Consider the following 24029-nt stretch of genomic DNA (forward strand, 5'->3'; position numbering starts at 1 on the left):
TTAGTAATATAGACGCATGTGCCATATTATAATTTTAACATTATAACAAGTTAGATTTTTGTGGGTTTTGTTGTTGTTTTTTTGCATCCTCAGTTTGAAGAGCACAGAAGTGGCACTAGTAGAAAACATTTATGAAAGCCATTTGGCTTATTGTCCACCATTTAAAAAAAAAAAAAAAAGGAAAAGAGAAAGGCAATATAAAATATTTCCAAATAAAACACGAAATAAAGCTAAGCACCCCAAAATATTCATACAAAATCAAGTTTGCCCAAAAGGGGGGCAGGGACAAGGGAAAAAGTCAACTCAGGATCAATACCTTTCGTTTCTCCCTAAAACATACTAGCTGAAGATAGTGAATTTGTATAGTGGAGTCAGGGTGGACAAAAAGTGGAATGTAGAAACTGAAGGTTTGTGGTTTTGGGTTTTTTCTCCTTTCTCCATTTTTAAATAGATTTAATATATAAAAAGCCAAGCTACAGGTATCTTTAAAGTACTGTATGTATTTGTCTACATGTAACAAGTGATTGCTGGAAGTTTAGGGAAAAAACTTAATATTTACAGAATAAATGGCAATAAATCCACAGCCTGCATATCTGAGAGGTGAAAGCCGTCAAGTTCATGAAACAATGGCCTGGTTTTATGATCAACACAGAGTGGACACAGCTGCTGATTTCTTTTGCACTTAGAAAAAGGGATATAAAGGTCCAATCTTAAAATATTGGGGTTTTTTTTAAACATAGTTATAGGGCTTTACAACACGCTAAAATGCAAAAACAGCTTTTTACAGTTTCATAAAAATGGTTTTATATGACCCTCCCCCACTATTCCTTGAATATTTAAAGAATCGGGTTGTCCATTTTTGTCGGGTAACTTTCTCAATCCTAAATATTAGCAGCAGTGTAGACAAGTGATGACAGAGCTTTGCTTCGAGCTAACAGTAGATTTAAGAACATGGATTGGCTTAGAAAAACATGTTTCCAAATTACTGACAAGTACCAAACTTGAACAGCAAGAATTCTGGTGCTTTTGCACAATGTGAAAGTATAAACCACTGTGAGTGGAGTCCCAAAATTTGGGGAGGAGGAAAACATGCATAGGAAAATTGGTGAGATTTCCCCCCCCCCCCAAGAAACTGAAGACAATTGCAGAGAAAGGAATAAAATACATCACAATGGTGATATGACCCTTCAACTAGAGCAACGCCTAAAGGTCCAGGTGAGTAGGTTCCTGCATGATCACACTTCACTGGGAAGAGATTCCTGGCACCGAATAACCTAAAGATTTGATTACTGGGATTTTGTACAGTAAAATCTGCTTTGATTTTACTCCCTGGGTAGAACCACGCTTTCCATTTTTTAAAATTAAACTGCAAGGACTTATATGCTTTTCCCACAAGAAATTGCCTTTCCCACAATTGGGGGGAAAATAGCACCTTTTAATCATTTGGCTTCCTAGATTTAACTGGTTGCTTATTTGTGGCAGGTTTCAAGATCACCATATTCATACAGGTTATATAAAAGTCTGCTCCAGAGCAAGAAAACAGTGAGGTCTTCAGCTTTTTTTTTTAAGCACCAAAAGCATACAGGTGAAAGGTACAGCAGAAGCTTTTATTCTGAACAGGACACTTTCACTGAGTTTTTTATTTAAACATTGTCATAGGAAGGCAGCAATGGCCAATAGGAACTGAACTATTCGGAACACACCCATGTAAACGCTACTGAAAGAGGAGATGCTCTAGTGGAGAAATCTGGTTCTCTAAAAGAGAAGGTTTACTTACCTGGAACCAACCCGGCTGAAACAAAGGAAATTTTACTTAGTCAATTAAACATCCGGACTACACCTACAAATTAAGTAGGAATGTTTTAGCTTGGCAAGGATGAATAATAATCTAACTTGGGAGAAATCTTGACTTCAGAACCAGGATTTCTCCCCTAGTTTCTTGAGTTATCACAATTTGTAATTCATTTTGCTAAATGACTTATATTTACTAAAATTTACACGTAAATATGAAAAAGGCAGTTAGTTGACACCTAAGGGAGAAAGGTGACAACTTTCATGTAAACCAAGCAACTGGGTACTAAACTATATGCGTCTTTTATAGCAAAAGAAATCTTATGGAAACACCAACACTCATTTCACATAACGTAACTAAACAAGGTTGGAAAACTGGATACTGTTAAGATGCCAGTGGGCCCAAGTAATTTCATGATCTTTAACCTGATGGACTATTTGGGAGTTAAGACCCCATGTTATGAAAGTGGCTCTTAAGGCTGCAGCCTGAATTGCTGTTTGATCTAACAGGCTCCATTTAAAAAAAAAAAAAAAAAAAAAAAAAATTAAAAAAAATAAATATTTAAATTAATTCTTTGTGAAAGGCTTGGGTTATATGGAGAAGCCCTCAAACACACAGGTCAGTTTATTTACATGATACTAGTCTGTAAGTAAGTCCACTGCTGCTGTGAATTTAGAACAAACAAAACTTTAAAAAAAAATGGTTTGGGACACAAAACCTCCCTGGTATTTAATTCAGGGTGGGGAAGGTTTATAAAAGGAACACATGCTTTACACTGTCTCCTAGTCTCTCCCCGTCACAGTGCTCACATCTTCAGAAACTTTAAGTCACTTGCATGCAATCTGATTTGCTCCCACAGAGAGGCAAAGACAGACAATCCTATTTTTCCATGGGGGAGAAGGGGAAGGGATGTAACTGACGCCACTAAAAGTGACACTTACTAATACAGTATCTGAATGGTACAGATAAAGGACTTGTTTGTTTAAAAAAAACCCACAAACAACTCTTTTGCACACATGGACGACAACAAGGCTACTTAGTTTTTCCCAGCACACTCTGTCTTCCCTCCCTCCCCCTACAAACAAAACCTTCCCCGTTTCCCTAAGAAATCCAAGTAAAATCCTTGTCATTCTCTCCAGAGTTCTCTTGCTCCTGTGGAGAGTCGACATCTTCTTTGTCATCTTCTAGAATCACATCATCTTGTGAAATTCCTACATCATCTTTCCATTTTATATCATCATCATCCCCCATCTCTTCATCTCCCTCCACCTTCATGTCATCTGGATCCTCCATATACTGGCCTTCACCAGGATACAATTCATCTGGAGATCCTTCTCCTCCATTCTGATCTAAGTGACCTGTTATGCCTCGACCAGAGCAATCAACACAAACTCCATGGCGTCGGGAACCATGCTTAATTCCCACGCTGGCGGCAGACATGAACACTCTGTTGCACACTTTGCATACATATTTTTTATCTTTGCTGTGGACCTAGGGAAGGAAAAAATAGAAAAAAAAATTAAGGCAGGGAAGATTAAGCAGAGAATTGCAAATGTGGTCCATGAAAGAAGAGATGCTTTCTGTTTTGCTGTAAAGGGGAAAAAAATAGCGTAGCCCGTAACTGTCACTGGCTGGTATTTGGAACAGAAATGATGGGTCCCAGGTATGACTTTTACCACTATATTTCTACCAGTATTAGTAGGAAGGTATTTTACAATGCAACGGAAAATCCTTTTTTTTGAAACACCCCTGACTGTGAAACCAGTAATTTAAGCCTACATTTACCACAGGGCACTAAAGTGCACACATTCCTAAAATTCCTACTACATTTTGAAAGTCTTGTACTATCTTAAAATAGCTGTCACCAGATGCTAGTTAAAAGCTACCAAGAAATGTCTCAAAGATACAACAACCAGAATTTCAGTGTTTGCTATTGGTCAGACAAAGGAACTGTCTACCTTAGGAACATTTTCACTGGTGTAACCAGGTCTGTGTAGCTACACTGTGCAAACTGCTAATGGAGCTGCACTACACTGAAGTAAAGTGAGGTTACTTTGGCAATTAACCAGATTAAGTTGTGCCTTTGTAAGCCCTGTCGTGGACTGGTGCAGTGCATCTGTGGGAGAGGTGTATCCTGCTTTAGTTGCATTGACACAGTTACATTGATCAAGTTTTTCAAAAATGTTCCCCATGAAGACTGGCTCAAAGGTGGTAATTTATCAACAGGTGTCAGGATATTGTAATGCATGAATTTAGCAGTCTGTATTCCATCATTATCACCATCACCACAGGCTAAAGAATAAAAACCTAGCCAATGTATCCACTTAAAAAAAACAAACCAAAACAAAAAACCAAACCACCTTCTAATGCACATCAGCTTCAAAATTTATGTCTACTTTGACAGCTGAAGGTTTGTCACAAAAGTTTCTGTTTCTTGAAAGAGTCACACAGCATTGTGTGTCTGAACATGGCATTATGCACAGCTATTACAGTTACAGAGCACGAGCAGCAGTGGAAAAGTCATCTGCAGAATTTATTCAGAGGGAGAACATTGTTCTAACTGACCCAAACTTCACAGTATAATAACCAGAACTAAGTACTTGAAGAGTTTGTGTGTTTAAACACAGCTCCATCCAAAGTACGCTAATACACGTAATCTCTGCCTTAGTGTATTTTCACTTTAGGTAAAGCAAGGGAGCTTATTTACTCATTAAGCTAATTTGCTACACTCCACTCCTAAAGAAAAGAACGTATCAGTGGGGTCAGGATTACTGAACTCTACTTCAATGGAGTCACACCAAAAATAATATGGCACACGTAAACACGTGACGCTTTTAAAGGTTCTTTCTGTTAAGATGTTACAGTGCCAAGAGGTCTCTGGGAACAGCATTCAAATCGATTGTGACTGTCTATTCTTTGAATTGATGGGCCCACCGTGTCCACCAGAGAAAAGCTGTTTTCTGTTTGAGGGCTCTAAGGCAATTTAAACTACGCTGGCTATGCCACAAAGTTATTATAGTAAGGAATGGATGAAAAAAAACCAAAATTAATAGCTAGACTTTGACCTGACAATCTGAGTTTAGAACAAATGCTTCCTTACATTCAAGTAAGGTGGTGAGTTGGCTTTTCCACACAAAAAGGAGATATTGGGACAGATATTAAAGCAGCCCAACTTTCATCAGGCATAACTTGATCCAAAGTTTTTGCATGACTAAATCTGAAATTAATCTGAAACCAGTCAGGAAATGTGCCGCATAGAAAATGTCATTGAGAGAGAAAAAAATAAACAAGTCAAGATATAGCTGTGCCATGAGTCACTTTGAACAGGAGATGGCAGTCTTGTAGCTGAGACACTGGTCTGGGATTCAGATCTGGGTTTAATTCCCAAATCTGCTGCCGACTGCCTGGGTGAGCTCGGACAATTCACTTCATCCTTGTGCCTAAATTACCCATCTGCAAAATGGGGATACTACCTATTTCCTTTCTCCCACCTTTCATCTGCTCTGTCTGCTTTGACTAAGCGCTTTGGGGAAGGGACACAGCCTCTCATTATATATTTGTGCAACAGCTAAAACAGTATGGCCCCAATTCTGGTTGGGGACCCAGGCACTATAACAACCTGTTTGGGGTCCCCAGGCGATATAAATAATTAGAAGTGAGGTTTTTACCCACGAAAGCTTATGCCCAAATAAATCTGTTAGTCTTTAAGGTGCCACCAGACTCCTTGTTGTTTTTACTAAAAACAGACAGCTGGAAATCAACTAATTTTAGTTAAAAGTAAGAATTCTTGTAGCACAAATCAAGTGTACATAACAGACTTTTTTCTTCTTTTGGTGCTTTTTAAATGAATGGTCTGTAACCAGCACAGTTGGTACCATGGCTAAATGCAGGCGAGAGGGGGTTAACTGCCCACACTCTTGCTGCCTTCAGGAGATGATGTTAGCTGTGCTGGCAGGATTGAGAACTGTGACTACTGACATCCAGGTCTGAATCCCCAAATATATGTAATTTCCTGTCTCAGCTCAAAGAAAAAGGGTTTCCTGAATAATTCCCATCCACTGTAATGCAGTTGACCACCACCACCAAGGCATTTGAGCAGACAGAAACTGTGGGAATGTAATGCCAGACTTAACAAAAAATTCTCTCGAAACTTTATATCTAAGAGCAACACTTCCTCACATTAACTTTGTAACAGTCAAGCACTCCACTCCGGAGGGCACTAAGCTCTCTGATGATTTCTGTTTCTCAAAGTTCAAGGCAGCTAGGAGTATCAAGAACACAATACTCCTAGTCTCAGAGTTAGGTTGTTTGAACAGACTGTAGTCATTCTGTTTAGCAACACTTATGGATTATGTTAGGTTTCCCGACTTGGGTAAGGTGCCATATGACAGGAGCAACGGAGCAATTAAAGCAGGACCAATTTCTTACTGCAAACATGGTGCTAGGGGTAAAGAAGTAGGCAGCCTCTCTGGCCCTGTGATGGGCCCTCATAAAGCTGCCAAGAGATAACAGCTCATGGGTGGGGAGTGCAGGCTCAGAAAGCAGCTTGCTGGTCCAATGTGTGTGTGTCGCCCCTCGCAACACACAGCTCAGTTGTGAGAACAGGCGTCTCGGCCACATGAAAGCCGCCAATATTCACCTCCATCACAAGCAGCATGTAGCTTTCTGGTCATTGATGGAATAGGCAATGGGAACAAGGGAAAGGGAGAGAAAAAACCAAGAGAGCAAAAACTAATAAAAATGGACAGGAAAAAGGAGGAGTATAAAAAAGAAACAGACAGCAAAGAAGAGTAAAGTGAGCAAACAGAAAGGTTAGAAACACAGTAACTGAATCAGCAGATAGCCTGGAGACATGGGGAAGAACTGCCCATATACTGTGTGTGCTCTTGACATAGTTGCATATAAGATGTATCTACTAAAAGGGGGACACGGTGGCCCAAAAGCTGGTAGCAAGGACAAGCATAATCACACCTTGGGAAGTTGAGACCACTTGAGAAAAAGTTGGCTGAGGACCATGGACCACTTTCTAATTGTCTGCTGGCAGTTCTCATGGTGCTGGCTCCACTTCCTTGCTCCCAAAGGCATTTGGGCTCATCAACGTAAAAAAATTTTTTTACTCAGAAAGGCGGCCAATTAAACACATTATTAACGGAGTCACAGAAGATCTACATTTCCTCGATCTGATCGCCAAACCAGTTGTTCTATGGCAATTCCTATGTTCCTATTCTGAGCATAGGCTAATTGGATTGCTTACAACTAGGATATTCAATTTTCTTATTGGTTACAAAGCTGAACTAAAGGTATTTGGAGAGAGAAGAAACTGACCAACTTCACCACTCAACATACTGCTAAAGAAAAGTTAAGGCTTGTCTACACTTACCGGGGGTTCGATGACCGCCGATCACTCTCCCATTGACATCGCATAGTGTGGACCCCGCAGTAAGTAGATCTAAGTTAGTCGACTTCAGCTACGTTAGTCATGTAGCTGAAGTTGCGTAACTTAGATCGATCTCTCCCCGTAATGTAGACAAGATGTTAGTCATGCTTCTTTGATCAACATTGAGTTCACCAAAGCCAGTGCATTCTTACTCCTATCGAATCACACATTATTCCATGCTCTGAAATATTTTTCAAGATGGGTAAAGCTATTTGAAATACTATTGTATTTATTACCATACGAATATGAAGCAAACTTTTTTTTTTTAAAAGTTGGATACTAGACCCATGCTAAAGAAGGGATCTTAAAAGCCATTTAAAATAATCTATGCTGCATCCATGTATGCCAGTCTGTGTTACTGAAAAGATTTTCAGGAATCAAAACATCAACACTGTCTCGAGAGATGGCAAAATAGGTAGATGAGGTGAGGTCCGCAGGGCCAGGAGAGCAAGAGTCAGAAGTGACACAATATGCACCAAAAATGAACCATAACTTCAAACAGAAAACTGACCAGCAGCCCAAACTTTTAAATGATTCTTCTTCTCCACCCCCCCACCCCTTTTCTACATTTGATAGTCTAATTGGAATACTCAAAGTGACCCACCCTACTGGATTTTGCCATCAAAATGTACTATTTTCCATCCCCCCAGTTAACTCAAAAGATGTACGATTTAAAACAAAGGCAGATATGCGGTTTGTCTTCAGTATTTGAAAATGGCCACTTTCATGATAGACAGACCCTATTCTTACTGTATTTGATAATAAGGATATTCACCAATATTTCAAAGGGGAATAACTGCCCTGGCTGCAACTGCACCAAATCCTAGTGTAAAAAAGAAAAAGAAAAAGTGTCCCCACCGAACTAAAAAGATCCAGGGAACCAGCTGGTATGACAAGGTGTCTCCAACGGCAAAACTAACAACAGACCTTGAAACCTTTGTGTCTGCAGGGGACAGAGCTGACGGCTTGGATGTACCTACTGAACACCAGAAGACTAACGCCCAAAGGAAATAATAAAGGGACATCTCAGGGAGCAGTTGGTCCCAAGGCCAGATGGCTGGGCACTCATCCGAATGGACACATACTCATGGAAGGAAGTAAAAAATGGCAGGGTTTTAGATACCATAGCAACTGATAACATAAGCCCCTTGATCATTCTGGTTTAAGTGGTATGGGCTAACTGCCACCCTGTATATAAACACCACCATTTGGCAAGCTAAGACAGGACACTGGCATCTGCTGTAGGCAGACAACTGCCTACCAGCTGACTACAGACAACTCTTCCCAGAAAAAGGAACTGAACATCGTTTCAGAATGCACGTGTGAACCAAACAAGCTGCATTCACAATGTACTAGCTACACGAAAAACATCAGTTTATAGTTTTAAAAAGCTCTAGCTTCTCCAAGGAGTTGGGGGCTCAGCAACAAGGGAAGCTGTTGTTTTTCATTCACAAAGCCACTCGATTGAAGTAATTTCTGGTCCCTATGGACACTGCAACTAGCAGGGGTCAGAAAATGTTAGCAAACACAGGGACAACCCAAAGGGAAAAACAACAAAACAAAAACCCCAACAGCAAACAACAGCAGAGCAATACTTTTTGCTGAAGCCGTTTAAAAATATTTGATTATAAGACTACACATTTTCCTTCCAAGGTGGACATCCATTTTTGGATACACAATGTGCATTGCAACCTCAAGGAAAGCGAGTGATGATGTAATGTTAACTGATACCACATTATCCACTGGTGACTACTGCTATTACATCTAAGCCCTTCAAAGTAAATGGTAATTTAAAAATAAAATAAATGAACCTTATTTAGAGTATGTATTTCTCAGTACACATTTGTAAATCAAATAGAAGAAAGGAAATATCAAAGAGATATTTGCCATCTGAGGTCATGTGTGTGTTTTTCAGAAGCACAGCTGCTGATTTAACTCCTCTTTAGACAGAAATCACACTGGCAAAACTAACTTTTTATAGACAGTGTTTTAAAGAGACAATATCGGATTTAAAACCGTATTTTTAAAAATTCATGTCCTTACCTATGTTAACATTGCATACATTACTAAAACTAGCATCTGTGCTGTTCACACATTTTGTATTTCTCTCAACCTGGACAATGAAAATATATCTGTCATTTCTGTTTCTAGTTAATTTCTCTTTCAGCTTCTTATGCTCTAATACAATGGAAAAGTAGCTGAGAAGCAAGGAATGCAGGGAAAATCTTATTGGTTTAAAAACTTGCTCTGGATTTTAAAAAGATACAGCATAGAAACATTTCTACAGACCTGAGGTTATATGTAAAAGCTTGTTTAAAAAAAAATTTTTTTTTAAACAAAAAATTGGGCTAAACATAAGCTAATCCAGGCCCTTTAAACCTTGCACATTGATTGAGGAACTGAAAGAAGCAAAGTCTTTGGTGGTTTAAACACATTTCCTTTTCTCTACTTCAACTTTTTACTCTGAGATGTATGTCTGGAAGTTATTTTTATAACAGGTGCAGTCTGCATTTGATGCACATCAACGTTCATCTCCACAGTTCTACCTGCAAACTGGCACTAGGAAGCACAGTCGTCTGACATATGAAGAAAATAAAGTTACAAGACAAATAAGCACAAGGCACAAGATCCCATGGGTTTCCCTACCCAGATTCAATTCACACAAACCACAACACCTCCCCGTCAGTGAAGATCAAGATACTGATTGAACTAGTAGCCTGTGGAAAGGGATGCTGTGCTAACTGGAAAAAAAAAATCTGATGAATATAAAACTATCCATTTTCTTGAGTCTTATACACGATCCTCCCCTGTAGGGTTCCCACTTTTGTGAAAATATTCAGTCAGTGGGTTCCTCTATGGAGATTTTTGTCAGTATACCTGATGGGTTCGAATTGTAACGTCCAAAAAGCAAAGTGAACCTACCTATTGCTTCTTCATAAAAGGAACAATGGTCTGAACACAAAACCCATCATGATTTTTAAGTTATTTTAATTGAGATTTTCACTGTCCAGTTCGGGGCACCACACCTTAGGGAAGATGTGGATAAACTGGAGAGACTCCAGAGGAGAGCAACAAAAATGATGATAGGTTTAGAAAACCTGACCTATGATGAAAGGTTAGAAAAACTGGACATGTTTAGTCGTGAGAAAAGAAGATTGAGGGGGAACCTGATAAGCTTCAAGTATGTTAAGGGTTGTTCTAAAGAGGACAGTGATCAACTGTTCTCCATGTCCACTGAAGGTATGACAAGTAGTAAACCGTTTAATCTGTAGTAAGGGAGATTTAGGTTAGATATTAGGATAAACTTCTTAACTATACATGTAGTTATATTATGGAATAGGCTTCCAAGGGCCGTTGTGGAATCCCCATCATTGGAGGTTTTTAAGAACAGGTTGGACAGACACCTGGTAGGGATGGTGTCATAACTATAAAGGGAAGGGTAACAACCCTCCTGTGTACAATACTATAATCCCTCCTGGCCAGAGACACCAAAATCCTTTTACCTGTAAAGGGTTAAGAAGCTCAGGTAACCTGGCTGACACCTGACCCAAAGGACCAATAAGAGGACAAGATACTTTCAAATCTTGGTGGGGGGAAGGCTTTTGTTTGTGCTCTTTGTTTTGGGGGTTGTTCGCTCTTGGGACTACGGGGGACTAGACATCAATCCATGTTCTCCAAATCTTTCTGAACAAGTCTCTCATATTTCAAACTTGTAAGTAACAGCCAGGCAAGGTGTGTTAGTTTTAGCTTTGTTTCCTCAACTTGTAAATGTTCCTTTTGCTAGAGTGTTTACCTCTGTTTGCTGTAACTTTGAACCTAAGGCTAGAGCGGGTTCCTCTGGGCTCTTTGAATCTGATTCCCCTGTAAAGTTATTTTCCATCCTGATTTTACAGAGATGATTTTTACCTCTTTCTTTCTTTAATTAAAAGCCTTCTTTTTAAGAACCTAATTGATTTTTCCTTGTTTTAAGATCCAAGGGGGTTGGATCTGGACTCACCAGGAATTGGTGGGGGAAAGGAGGGGGAATGGTTATTTTCTCCTTGTTTTAAGATCTAAGGGTTTGGATCGGTGTTCACCAGGAAATTGGTGGAGAAGTCTCTCAAGGCTACCCAGGGAAGGGTTATAGTACTTGGGAGGGAGATATTCTGGGGTGGGAGGGAGGTAGACAAGAGTTTCCCAAATGACTCAAATAATTTGGGTGGTGGCAGCAAAACCAGATCTAAGCTGGTAGTTAAGCTTAGAGATTCTCACGCAGGTCCCCACATCTGTACCCTAGAGTTCAGAGTGGGGAAGGAACCTTGACAGATGGTCTAGGTTTACTTGGTCCTGCCTCAGGCTGGAGGCTGGCCTTGACCTCTTGAGGTCCCTTGCAGCCCAACATTTCTATGATTGTTAACCCAACCTTTAACCGATTTATAACTAAACTGAAATTCTTTGGAATAACTTTGATAACATAAGTAGTAATGCATTTTATTCCAATGTGACACTTTTTCAGAACTTTATTCCTTGCCCTACAAATCTGCACACTCAGTTGGCACTTTCAAAACAACAAGAAATAACTGGATTCCGAGGGACAGGCTCAACTGCATATGAAGAAAAGTTATAGCTCTCACAGAGATGTCTGATACACCTCCCCATGTATATACTAAAATAATTTTAACTCCATTTCAGTACACCATGGTAGTGACCTGAATGGGCCTTCTTTATAGCAAAAACGGAGATCTAAGATGAATTTGTACAAAACTATCTCAATTCACTTCTGAAAGACAATGTAGTTTGCTTCCTGTGCAAGAGAAAATAAAAATACGCTACATTTAACCTGTTTAAAACTATCCATTGCAACAGGAAAAAACCTTGCAGGATATTTCAGGATATTCAAATGTGTTATATTTAACTTGAACTATCGTTTTAAATCACCTATTCAAAATTTGGTGATGGGAGAGAGGATTCCTTTGCGGATATCTGCTGTTTGAATTATAACCAGTAAAACATAAACCAGTCTAAATTTATCTTTAATCTTTTGTGATACCTTAATTTACATGTACTTCACATGGAATCCACATCATCCAAAAGGAAAAGCTGTCTCCAGCTCCTATCTGTCAAAACCCATTAAGGGAAGGGTTTTTCTTAGCCTGGAAGATTTGAGTCAGTCTTACAGCCCACAGTCAAGAACTGTTGTTTCTGAAGACAATACATTCCACTGAATTCTCTAGTAGTTGTATCTATTTGCAAATTCAAAATTAAAAAGGTGATGAAAGGTAAAAACAAGCAAGTTATTGAACAGGCTCTAATAATTTTTTTTCAGTGATTTATCTGCCCAGCTCTCTTTTTCCCTCTCTCTCCCACAGTGTTACAAACCAGTTGATGTATGAGAAAGTATTATTATGAAGCTGCTACCATCCCTAAAATTAAAGCTGAAACTGGTGTTTTTGCTACAGCCCTGATTTAAGGGGGAAGAGGGACAGTGCTGGTCTTGGCTGTTGAAACTACTGTGCTAGAAGTTGACATAAAATTTGTTCTTTTTAAACAAACTGTTTCAAGGGTTTTTTGTTGTTGTTGGAGAAAAATGCGAGTTAGTTTTAGATTCCTGTGTGTCAAATTCTAGCCCAAACATTCTGCTTAAAAATAAAATCAAAATAAACTTGGCAAGTGTTAGATTCTAGCACTTCTAGTTTGTGTGTACTGAATTTATTATAATAAATAGAAATTGCCAGGATATTAAGGTTTTGAAAAAGTAGCTAGTGAGTATGAACAACAACGATATCTAATTTCACTATCACCAGATGGGACTTCATGTAATCTGCACTATCCCACAATATCACCCCACACCATCAAGGTGAAGGCTTGTCAAGTGCAAGTCTATAGAAATGATGCTAACAAATGCATGGAAGGGAAAATACTACCACCAAAGAAGGAAATTTGACAAAAAAACGCACACACAATATCATGTGTTTATAACAACACTTCAGTTGAGACAAGCCAGCAAGTTACAACAGCACATATTGACATTCTAAGCACAGGGATCGGCAACCTTTGGCACGCGGCTCGCCAGGGTGGGCCAGGCCAGTTTGTTTACCTGCTGCGTCTGCAGGTTCGGCCAATCGCAGCTCCCACTGGCCATGGTTCACCGCTCCAGGCCAATGGGGGCTGCGGGAAGCGGCGCGGGCCGAGGGATGTGCTGGCCGCGGCTTCCCACAGCCCCCATTGGCCTGGAGCGGCGAACCGCCGCTAGTGGGAGCTGCGATCGGCCGAACCTGTGGAAGCGGCAGGTAAACAAACTGGCCCGGCCCACCCTGGCGAGCCGCGTAACAAAGGTTGCCGATCCCTGTTCTAGCAGCTGTCTGAACACCAAGCAATCTTTAATGAAATTATGTATTAAATGATAATTAAGTGCAACAGGATAGCGGTAGTCCTGGAACAGAATTTCCTTGCTTTTACTGGGTGGTGTATTACTTCAAAAAAATTTGTTCCTAATTATTCAGCCTATTAGGCCAACACTTTTGATCCTAAAGATAACATTGCCTCTTGTGCCTTGAAGCACCAAAGCCTAATAGGTCCCCCACAGCAGTCTATGTTGCATTCAAAAGTAGTTTAGTGCACTAGGAAGTGAGGTTTGAGATTCCAGCTCAGTCCCTCACCTTGGGGCCAGGAGCACTAAACAGGGTGTGCAGACCACTTCAAATTGTTCTTCAGCAACTCCTCTGGCTGAGTTGGAGGACCCATTGTTGAATAACTCCAGAGGAACAATAAGCAAGACACTGGGACTTTTAAAAGTGGAGAAAACAGGAGAGAGGTCTTCTGCATTCCATAAAAGACTCAGAAGAGCACCAGGGGAAAAACAGAACACAAATCTAAGTCAGGTGAAATTCCTTTTCTCCTTAAGCACAACAAACCATCTTTCTGTTTTCCAACTACTTCAAATGCTCCTACTTACCAAGGTGTGCCGTTTCATGTGCTCCCTGCGTGTGAATTTTTTCCCACAGATTTCACAAGGATAGGGTCTTTCTCCTGTATGGGATCGCATGTGTCTCTTCAGGATACACTGATGCATGGCTGAGAAACTGCAGTATGGGCACTTGAATTTTTTTCTGATGACTGTGAATTCGTTTACTGAAAAAGAGCAACCCAAGAAAGCAGGTTACAACTTAAAACATTTCAAATGATCCATTTTCTTGCTTAATTTTCATTAATGTTTTTGCTGTCGGACCACATTCCCACTGTTTTACGCTCCGCATAAGGAAAACATTTAACAAGTTCAATTATGTTACACTGTCTTTCTAATGTCTGCCTTATTAAGCGGCAGATTTTAACTAGGGTACTTATACTGTGTCAACACAGCTGGGAACTTCAAGTATCTTCCCCAGAGAAACTTGTTGATAAGACAGTACACCAGGCTGTCAAATATTTAGCAACAGCAAAAGAATGACCCAATTTCCTTAATGTCTGTTAAAGTACAAAACAAAAGGGGACTATAATCTGCTATAATGCTAAATTATTTTCAGGAATTAGTTGGCCAACAGAGAGAGATCTGAAATTCAAGCATAGTTCTAGTTAGTGACAATGCCCTGATGTACTGAAACAGCGACATGCAGAATCAGGTCAGAAATAACTAGCTGTGAAGAGAGGATCACAAATGTGACACGTTGATAGCAGTATGTAGAATTTCTCTTTAAACCCCTAAGTAAAACAAATGAGTGAAATGCAGTTTATAATAAACCACGTACCATGGCAGTATTTCCATTAATGTTCAAAGATTGAGGGGCATCTGAACAAATATAGAGTTCACCATGCAAGCATTTAACAGTAACCATCTTTAAAGTAGTATTACTATTGCTGCAAGTATAGAGAGTAACAAAAAGCTGATACAAAATGTTGAATTAAAGCGCAGTTCTTGAAAGAGTGTTCACAGTCCAAATTGTATAATCTTTGCTAGATTAATTTTCTTATCACATTCTCCGGAATGATTTGGAAGAGAATGAATTTTTATAAGTTATTCCTGTGCTGTCAATATTTCTCCTTTTGCCATCCTTTTAGAGGTAAAGTGCACTCAAACTGGACTCCAGGGATACATACAGTATTGACAGCCTAAGGGTCTAATTTGCCAGCAGAGTGCACATAGAAGCTGTGTTGATGTTTCCCCCTCCAAATAAAAATGAAAGTGGAACATGCAAAACAAAGCAGGGGAAAACAGAAGATCTGATATTCCTTAATGGAACCCACCCATTATACATTTGGAGGTCATTGTCCTTGTGCATGTAGTGTTTGATATCTTCTCATTAATAATTTTCTTGGTTGCCATTACTATATGTTAAACATTACCCACTTCAATGATCATCTTTGCCCAAAGCAGTTTTACTGCTAGTAAGGACCTGGATTCTTAATCTTAAGGATACTGGTTTGCATTCAATAAAAGCAAATTCTAGTTGACATCTTAAACCTCGGTGGGCTTAAATATGCTATTGTTCTAGGTAGATGGCAAACCAGCGTTGTGTTTTCAAACGAAGCACTGCATGTAGGAGAGTGAAGGAAACAAGGGAAGTCTAGTGTCTATTATGGTCTTATGTCATTGAAGGTACTGAGTTAAATGATAAGCTGCTTACTCAAATATTACATCCTGCAAAGATCCCACTAGCTAAGTCAACATTGAGCGCTCTCAGCATCTCAGACTCACGCCCTTCAAGTGCAATTGTACTCTGAAAAATGAACTATTTTAAAATGACATCTTTTTACTTAGCAGGCCTGTTTCATCGGCTTACTCTGGTGACCAGTTATTTTTAAAAATTTACTTTTATTTGCATTGCAGAGCAAACACAACGAGAGGGGGAACTAGGTTTGATTCCTCATGCAAACACAGTGCAGACAATCCCCTGACAAAAATGCCCCAGAATTGTGCTAGGGGTGCTGGGCTGCCACATGCCATTTTCCAGATAATGCACAAAAGTGGTCCTAACAAGAACTGGTTGGAACATTTTTGACTAAATATATTTTCATTGAAGTCTGTTGTTAAATTGAAGAGTCAATGTTTCAGAGACCTATCAGTTTTCTAAGATTTCTAAGGTCCAGGGCTTTCTGGTAATTTCTGACGAGAGAGAGATGCCCAAATTGAAAATCTGATCTTTTTGATAAGAAAAATGGACCTTTTAACCCAATTCCATTTTGTGGAAACATTTGGAAAATTTTGTTTTCGTTCTAACATGGAATGAAAGCAAATTTCAACAACTCAAATATTGCCATGAAACAGAATTGTCATCCTCTGGCTGGCTCTAGTCCTGACCACTTAGAGAGAAGATCCAAAGTATAGTTTCCTGCTCCAGCAAATGGGGCGGTTATTTTTAAATCTACCTCTAAATCTCCCCAAATCAGCACTTTGAACTTAACAGTCTTCATATCTTGTCCCAAACTGTTGCTCTGTTGTGTTCTATAGCTTGTGTGTTCCACCCTGAAGTTATTTAAAGCAGCCCTGGAAAACTGTCATGGAAATTTACTAGTCCAAGCATAAAACCTATTCACCCACCTGTACCACGGCGACTATAATGATAATAATGAAAAAAACAAAGACTATTTTATTCACTTGTCAGAAAAGATTACCCACTCCAGTCAAGTAGAATTTCCTAAGGTTAGTTTAAAGGGATTACAAACATGCATGCAAATTGCTTTGGGAACCTATGGGATGAAAGGTGCAAAATAAATGAAAAATATAACACCTGAGTTCCCGGCACCATTCATTCCCAATAAAGCATGTTCTAATATCCATTGCTCTGTGCCAGCTATTGTTGATAAAACAATAGCAACAGCTTGCTTGCATAGCCACTGTGCTATCAGTATTTAACTTCTTACTTGTAAAGCACTGTTGAAATAAACTAGAGAATGGAAAGGTATTCTAGTCTATTTTATTTTTCCAACTTGCCTGGGAGAACTTAAAGTAGATGAAAAATATTTTGCCTTTGTATCGTATCTAACACACTTCCCAGTCTATTTCTTTTATGAGCAATCTTTAGCACGTTTGAATATTGTGAAGGACAAAGATATTTATGATAATCTGTTACCAATTTGAACAAGGGATAAGATCTCTCAGCTGCTTGACCACTAACAATAGGTTATACAAACAAAACATTTGCACACCACAGGATCACCATAACCCAAATACTACAGAATCTAGACAAGGTAAGCAAGCTATAAGCAGATCAGGTAAGATCAGCCAAGGTCATCTAAGCCTCCCACAGCTCCAAGGCTATTTTCAGTATTGTTTAACAATTTAAACATAACATACATAACTCAATAAAATCCTTATGTCGTTCTCAGCTATCCAGCTCTGTTGGATTCCTTCAGAGGTGGTTATTTACAGGAATTAAACTAGTCACAGATGCAGTAAACAAGGCTCCTGCAGGGCCAAGTTTGTGAACAGGAGGTGTTCCTTCTCATGTACAGTTAACCAAATCAGTTTAAAAAAATGCTGACCTAGTATGGCATACTAATTCAAAACAAATTGGGTCCTTTCAATGAAAATGCCTCAAATTAACAGCAAATTTGTTACATTTTGGATTAGCTTTCACCATCACCTAAAAAAATGTCATTAATAAGTAATCTACTGGTGAAATACACTATAAATAAACGCAGGTCTTGATCCTCTTACTGATGGGGTGTAGGAAATTTTCCCCAGTGGGTGTGTGAAGGAGTGCTGAAGCTATCCATTTCTGCAGAATTTAAGATGTTCTTAAGAAAAATCAAGTGTAATCCTTGAAGCTGCAAAGAGAACCTTCTAAATGAGAACTGATACAGTACTGCCTTCCTGAGGACTTGTCTACATTATCTGCTGGATCGACGGGCAGCGATTGATCCAGCGGGGGTCGATTTATCGTGTCTAGTATAGACACGATAAATCGACCACTGAGCGCTCTCCTGTCGACTCCGGTACTCCACCGGAGCAAGAGGAGCAGGTGGAGTCAACGGGAGAGAGTCAGCAGTCTACTCACCGCAGTGAAGACATCGTAGTGAGTAGATCTAAGTACGTCGACTTCAGCTACATTATTCAAGTAGCTGAAGTTGCTCAACTTAGATCGACCCCCCAGTGTAGACCAGACCTGAGTCTGCAAAGACAGACAGTTCTAAGCGCCTTTGCTGCTGCTGCTGCTGGCATTTAAGAGTCAAGCTGACAAGACTATGGTTAGTTTCACTGTTGCTATTCAGAATCCTGCCAACAACAATGAAACTGTAAATCAGTTTCACACTGTCGACCAAGAAACCTCTTACCAGCAACAGAAATAGGTACTGGAGCTATTCAGAAGAGGTAACATAGAACAGAAATTGAAAGGCTGGAGTAAGTCACAACAACAGTACGGGGCTGTTTGGAATAGCAACTGAAGAAAAAAATTGCTGGTGTTTCAACTGCAGAACTTCACGTAGGCAGAATGTAGTTAACAGAGTTACAATTAGCCAGGATGCCACCTATACTTAGTGCCATGGGAGTACTCACAGAAATTAAGTGCCCCCAACACCATTCTGCGATACGGTTTCAATTCTGATTTGTAGATTACAAAGGCAAGAAAAGAAGGGAATACTGTGATCCTGTATAATTCAAACCATAGGACTTCCCTGAATTAATTCCCAAGTCAAATATTTTACCAAAATCTAAATATATTCCACCAACACTATTATAATCTTTATCAACCAAACTTGTAACCTCATTTAAAATAAAGATATCAAGTTTGACTGGATTTGTTTTCTGTTAACCAAAGTTGACTGGCATTAATTATATTACTCTTCTTTAACTCTTTATTAATCAAGTCCCATAACAGCTATTCCCTTAGTTTTCTGGGATAGACATCAAGCTGACAGGCCTATAGCTACCCATGTCATCCTGCTTATCCTTGAAAATACTGGCATCACATACATTTTCTTCCAGTGTTCCAGAAGTTCCCCAGTGTTCCAAGAATTATTTTAAAAAAACCAATGTGAATGGTTCAGCAAACTCAGAGGTAAGAATGCCACTTACTGTACACATTACTTCCGACAATACTAAGATGCCCCTTGGAGGGCTTCCCTCAACTTATTGTCCAGACAACATATGGTTTAAGCTTGTGAAGCTAAATAAATTACAGTGCAACGTTGCATGTGTTACTGCAGACATAGAAGTCCCCAATTTCAAAGCCAAGGTATACATTTGCAGGCGTTAACCAGGCAAACCCATGTACAAAATGTCCATTTACCCCACTCTGGGTGCACTATCATAGCAAATTCATGCAAATAATGCCTGTATTTGGATACCTAACAGTATGAAAAAAATTAGGCACAAAAGCTTTAAGAGAATGGTTAAAATAGATTAAACCATTTTAACTATTTCTGCTTACCAAGAGAAAGATATGAAAGTCTTATGTTAAATTCAGATACAAACTCTGTTTCAAATAACAGATCCAGAACATTTTATGATAAATGTCCCTCAAATTTACTGCTTTGGGTATTAAAATGAATCTCAGTGCAGACGACACATTTTTCCAGCTAAGAAACTCTGTTTACTTAAGATTGAACAGACACAGGACAATAATTTGTGCAGTTATAATTTTATTAAAAACTAAATATTTTGTCAAATATCCATACATTTTTAATTCTGCATCTATAAACTAAAAACTTGAAAAATAAAAGCATCATTAGCAAAACTTTAATACAGTTTCATTTTAGAGTTTCACAGCACTATCTGTTAAACACATATGCCTATAAGCACGTATATTTAGTCAACAATATCTTAACCTTGGTATGGACAGACAATGCATTTTTTTGTCTAAATGACAAAGTTTAAATGTACAAACTATTTGCTCTAAATAAAAAGGCTAATATTACATATTTACAACACGTAGAAATAGCAGCATCTGTAAACAAGGAAATGATCATTGACCAGATTACCAAGATCATTACCAACAGCGATACATGGCAAATCTCTAAATGAGGAATAGCACCAAGAAATGAAATATGCATTACGAACAGAGCTGTATTTTTAAACAAAAACTGCAAAAATAAATAATTTTATAAATACATTTATATAAAATGAGCATTTTAAAAAAAATTATCCAGCAACACTACAAAAACTTTGGCATTACTGTCTCAAGTCATCTATCTAGTTTCACTGAGGTAAATTTTCGTTGTTTTACATTTTTAGAATTCTCTCCTTGCTAATACATGTTAGCTCCCCTCCCGCTTCCCCACCTGTAAAAGTGATGTACAGGTTTAACACTACCCTGGTTTGTACATGCATTTCCTGCATAAATTTGTAAAAAAAACCTGTTTGAAAATCTAAATAAACTCCAAACAAATTCCCAATGGAGAAAGATTAAGACTTTTTCAAAAGTATAAATCTGGTCTGTCGACTGTCACCGCTAAACACTGACAAATGCGTAGATGATATAGGAAAAAAACCTGTTGTGCAAAGTTAATATGCATTAGTCCTATCATGTAACATATTCACATCAATGATGTTATTTCCACTCTAGTTTAGAATATGCACTCCAAGTCAGTGTTAAAGGGAACCCATTTCATTTAGCATCACATTGTCTACAGAAGAAATTTTATTGTAAGGTTTGTCTGCAGTTTGGAAGATTTGTAGACAACTCCCTCCCTTCCCCCTCCCCCTCCAACAAAAAGCCCCACAGCTAAATTTATGCTTTCTTAATATCTTGCTTATCTCATTTGCAACAATTATTCATAATTACTTCTCTTTATTGCTGATTGCTACCATCAGGACCCCCCAAAAGATATGTTCATAATTCAAAGCCCAAATTACGGAGACAGAATTTCTGGACTCCTGTGCAGTAAGTAGATCAGTTCTGTGCCATATATTGTTTGGCATTCCCCTGCTTCAGTTGTCCACTATTGTAAGACTGCAATATATTATTCCATTTGGTGTGTTATTAGAATTGCCATCCTTAAGACAAGATGTTAAACCAAAAGCCATTTCTCCTGATTCTATGGAAATTAAATATTTTTTTTAAATTAAAGGGAAAACTTGTTTCCTGACCAAAATTCTCCCTCTCAGGGCTTGTCTACATTACCCGCTGGATGGATGGGCAGCGATCGATCCAGCGGGGGTCGATTTATCGTGTCTAGTCTAGACGTGATAAATCGACTGCCAAGCGCTCTCCCGTCAACTACTCCACCAGGGCGAGAGGCGCAGGTGGAGTCGACGGGGGAGTGTCAGCTGTCGACTTCCCACAGTGAAGACACCGCGGTGAGTAGATCAAAGTACGTCGACTTCAGCTACGTTATTCACATAGCTGAAGTTGCGTAACTTAGATTGATTCCCCCCAAAAGTGTAGACCAGGCCTCAGAAACAGCTGTTACATTTCCTACACAGTTACATCAATACCAGTAGCTGTTCTGTAAAACACCATATAACTATTGCATAAAGGTGCTATATAAAACTACATTTTATTCTATAAATCTGTAACTTATGCATATGCTGTGTTACTGCATGACAATTATTGAAATACTGAATCTTTTGGATGCCAAGAAGTATTTCACAAAATAACCTGAGGCAAGTTTTTTCCCTTTCCTTTTACACATTAGACTGCATTTTATATTTTTAAGCTCAAACTGCAATTTTTGTTATTTACATGGTAAAACCAATAATCCCTATCACATCTTCTCCTACTTCCTAATTCTGAAATTAAAAATACAAGTTTAAGAAAGTTTTCTATTACAACTATATAAACATCTGTTATATTGTTCCCTGAAATTCTAATGTTTGTGGTGTTTTTAATTAATTTGCTCCTATCCGTGAAGACAAGAACTTGCAAGTCACTCAAGAAGTTTGATAAGTATTTGCACAGGTGTCAGGAATCAATACCATCGGTATTAACTGTACATATTACAATAAAATGCCTAATTAACCTGTCTAGTAGAAAATAATTTCTTCCACACCTTTGTGATCTCATTTGGATGTTAAATTAATTCAGTCAAGTCCCTTAAACATTAGGGAAATGAGAGGGCTAATCTAGTTGAACGAATGTTATCTAGACACTTTCACAAAGAATAACACAAAATAATAAAGGACAAACTTAAAAACCTCAAAACAACAAACTCTGCAGAAAATGCTAACGGAAAACAGTAACAAAATCAGAGAACCAACGGAGCGTTGGTTAGAATGAGAGAAAAGAGGAGGAAATGATCAAGGGTCTTCTTTCATGATCCACCTACTCCTTCTATTTATAAGATGTATTCAGTGACTTTAACAGTTCCATGTGTGTTTCACTACATTTATTACCATTGTGGCAATTTGAGTTCCAATGACTGAACCGAAGCATCACTGAAGAAATCAGATAGGAGCCAGATTTCAGACTGATGTTACACAGGTATTAATTCCCTAGTACAGGGGGAACCCCCCGCCCCCAATAACTATTTAATATGGCCATTATATCTGCCTGTGGCACATAACAGTCTAACTTCCTATGGGTTGTAATACTTTGGGTTAGTTGGGATTAGTGTGAGAGTGTTGGTGCCCTGCGATAAAGAGGTCAGACCCTTTAGTAGCCCCGTTGCCTTAAACTTTATGATTGTGACTCTGTCATGCGACAACAGTCCTTTTAGGTATGGTGTGGTTACTCATGCTCCCTTTCTGACACAGTCTAGATAAGCCCTCATTTGCTGCTTCCATAATGCCACAGATATTTTTCATGGGGGCAGAGAGATTTTTCACAGTTCCCTCTCACTGCTCAGTTCCTTCCCACCTCCTCTCCCATCTGCCAAAGAGCACAGTAAATTTACTTAGCAATTGCCAAACATCAAATAGGCAGATTAGTCATATGCATAACAGGAGGAGCAGGTTGATTCTAAGGCATATTTATACATATATCAATAATCAATAAGGGGAAAGCATTATATGGACAAATGAGTGTTTAATAGGACTTTCTTGCTATATCAATTAACATGATATGTGCCATAACAGTTACATAGGAACAGACTCTCAAACTGTCTGTGATCTGCTCAGACATGGTGGGGGTGGGGGTGGGGGTGAGGTTGAGTGGTGTTTGTGGCTTCCTGGCCCTAAGCCACCCAGCTCTGGTGCAAATTAGAGCTGCAGTGAAGCAGATATAATTTACACCAGAGGAAGACTGAGTGTAGTGGATCAGTGCTCCAGAAGGTGCCACTTCCCCTCCATGCTGGGGGTGGTAGAGCCACCTCTTCCAGCTTTCCACTGGTAGACAGTTCCTCTGCATGAGAAATTCTCCACTGGCCATCTTCAGCTGTTTTATGCCCACTTTGTGCAGCTTGCAAAAGTGGATTTAGCAGGCTAAAGAATCTGGCCCTTAATGTTTAATCATCCTACAAGTATACAATATTGTTTGTGCAAAACTAAGCATTTCCCTGCCTTGTTTTCCTGAGGTATGGCCATGCTACAAGAGAACTACTTTGGAGAAATCACAGGACTACTACTTCTAAAAGTTTTGTTATTGTTTCCTAGTTATGTTGTCACACACATCAAAAGAACCAATATACAAATTAACCCCAACACACTACATAACACTTAAGCACCAGACCAAGTTGCTGACAACTTGTGCATTGTGCAGAGTATTTGAAAAGCACTCTTACTGTGCCTTAAACTCAGGGCCGCCCAGAGGATTCAGGGAGCCTGGGGTCTTCGGCGGTGGGGGGCCCCCGCCACGGAATTGCTGCCGAAGACCTGGCACTTCGGCAGTGGGTCCCGGGGAGGAAGGACCCCAGGCCGCGGGTCTTCAGGGCACTTCGGTGGCGGGTCCTGGAGCAGAAGGACCCCCCGCCGCCGAATTGCCGCCGAAGACCCGGAGCGGAAGATGC

The 24029-nt window shown here is 39.3% G+C and overlaps 1 protein-coding gene across 1 annotated transcript in view; it reads right to left on the reverse strand.

The window, feature by feature from the left end:
* Positions 1 to 630: 630 nt before the first annotated feature.
* ZBTB46 (zinc finger and BTB domain containing 46) overlaps positions 631 to 24029 on the reverse strand; it is a 79055-nt gene continuing 55656 nt past the window's right edge. Inside the window, exons 3-4 of the mRNA XM_029911763.1 lie at positions 14164 to 14339; positions 631 to 3283 (exon numbers count right to left, since the gene is read on the reverse strand). Of these exons, the coding sequence (XP_029767623.1) occupies positions 2894 to 3283; positions 14164 to 14339 (566 nt within the window). The 3' untranslated portion in view covers positions 631 to 2893. The remainder of the gene's footprint in view (positions 3284 to 14163; positions 14340 to 24029) is intronic.

Source organism: Terrapene carolina, unplaced genomic scaffold (genome assembly GCF_002925995.2).
Source record: "Terrapene carolina triunguis isolate 2854851 unplaced genomic scaffold, T_m_triunguis-2.0 Scaffold130, whole genome shotgun sequence".
In the NCBI taxonomy this organism is placed as follows: Eukaryota; Metazoa; Chordata; order Testudines; family Emydidae; genus Terrapene; species Terrapene triunguis.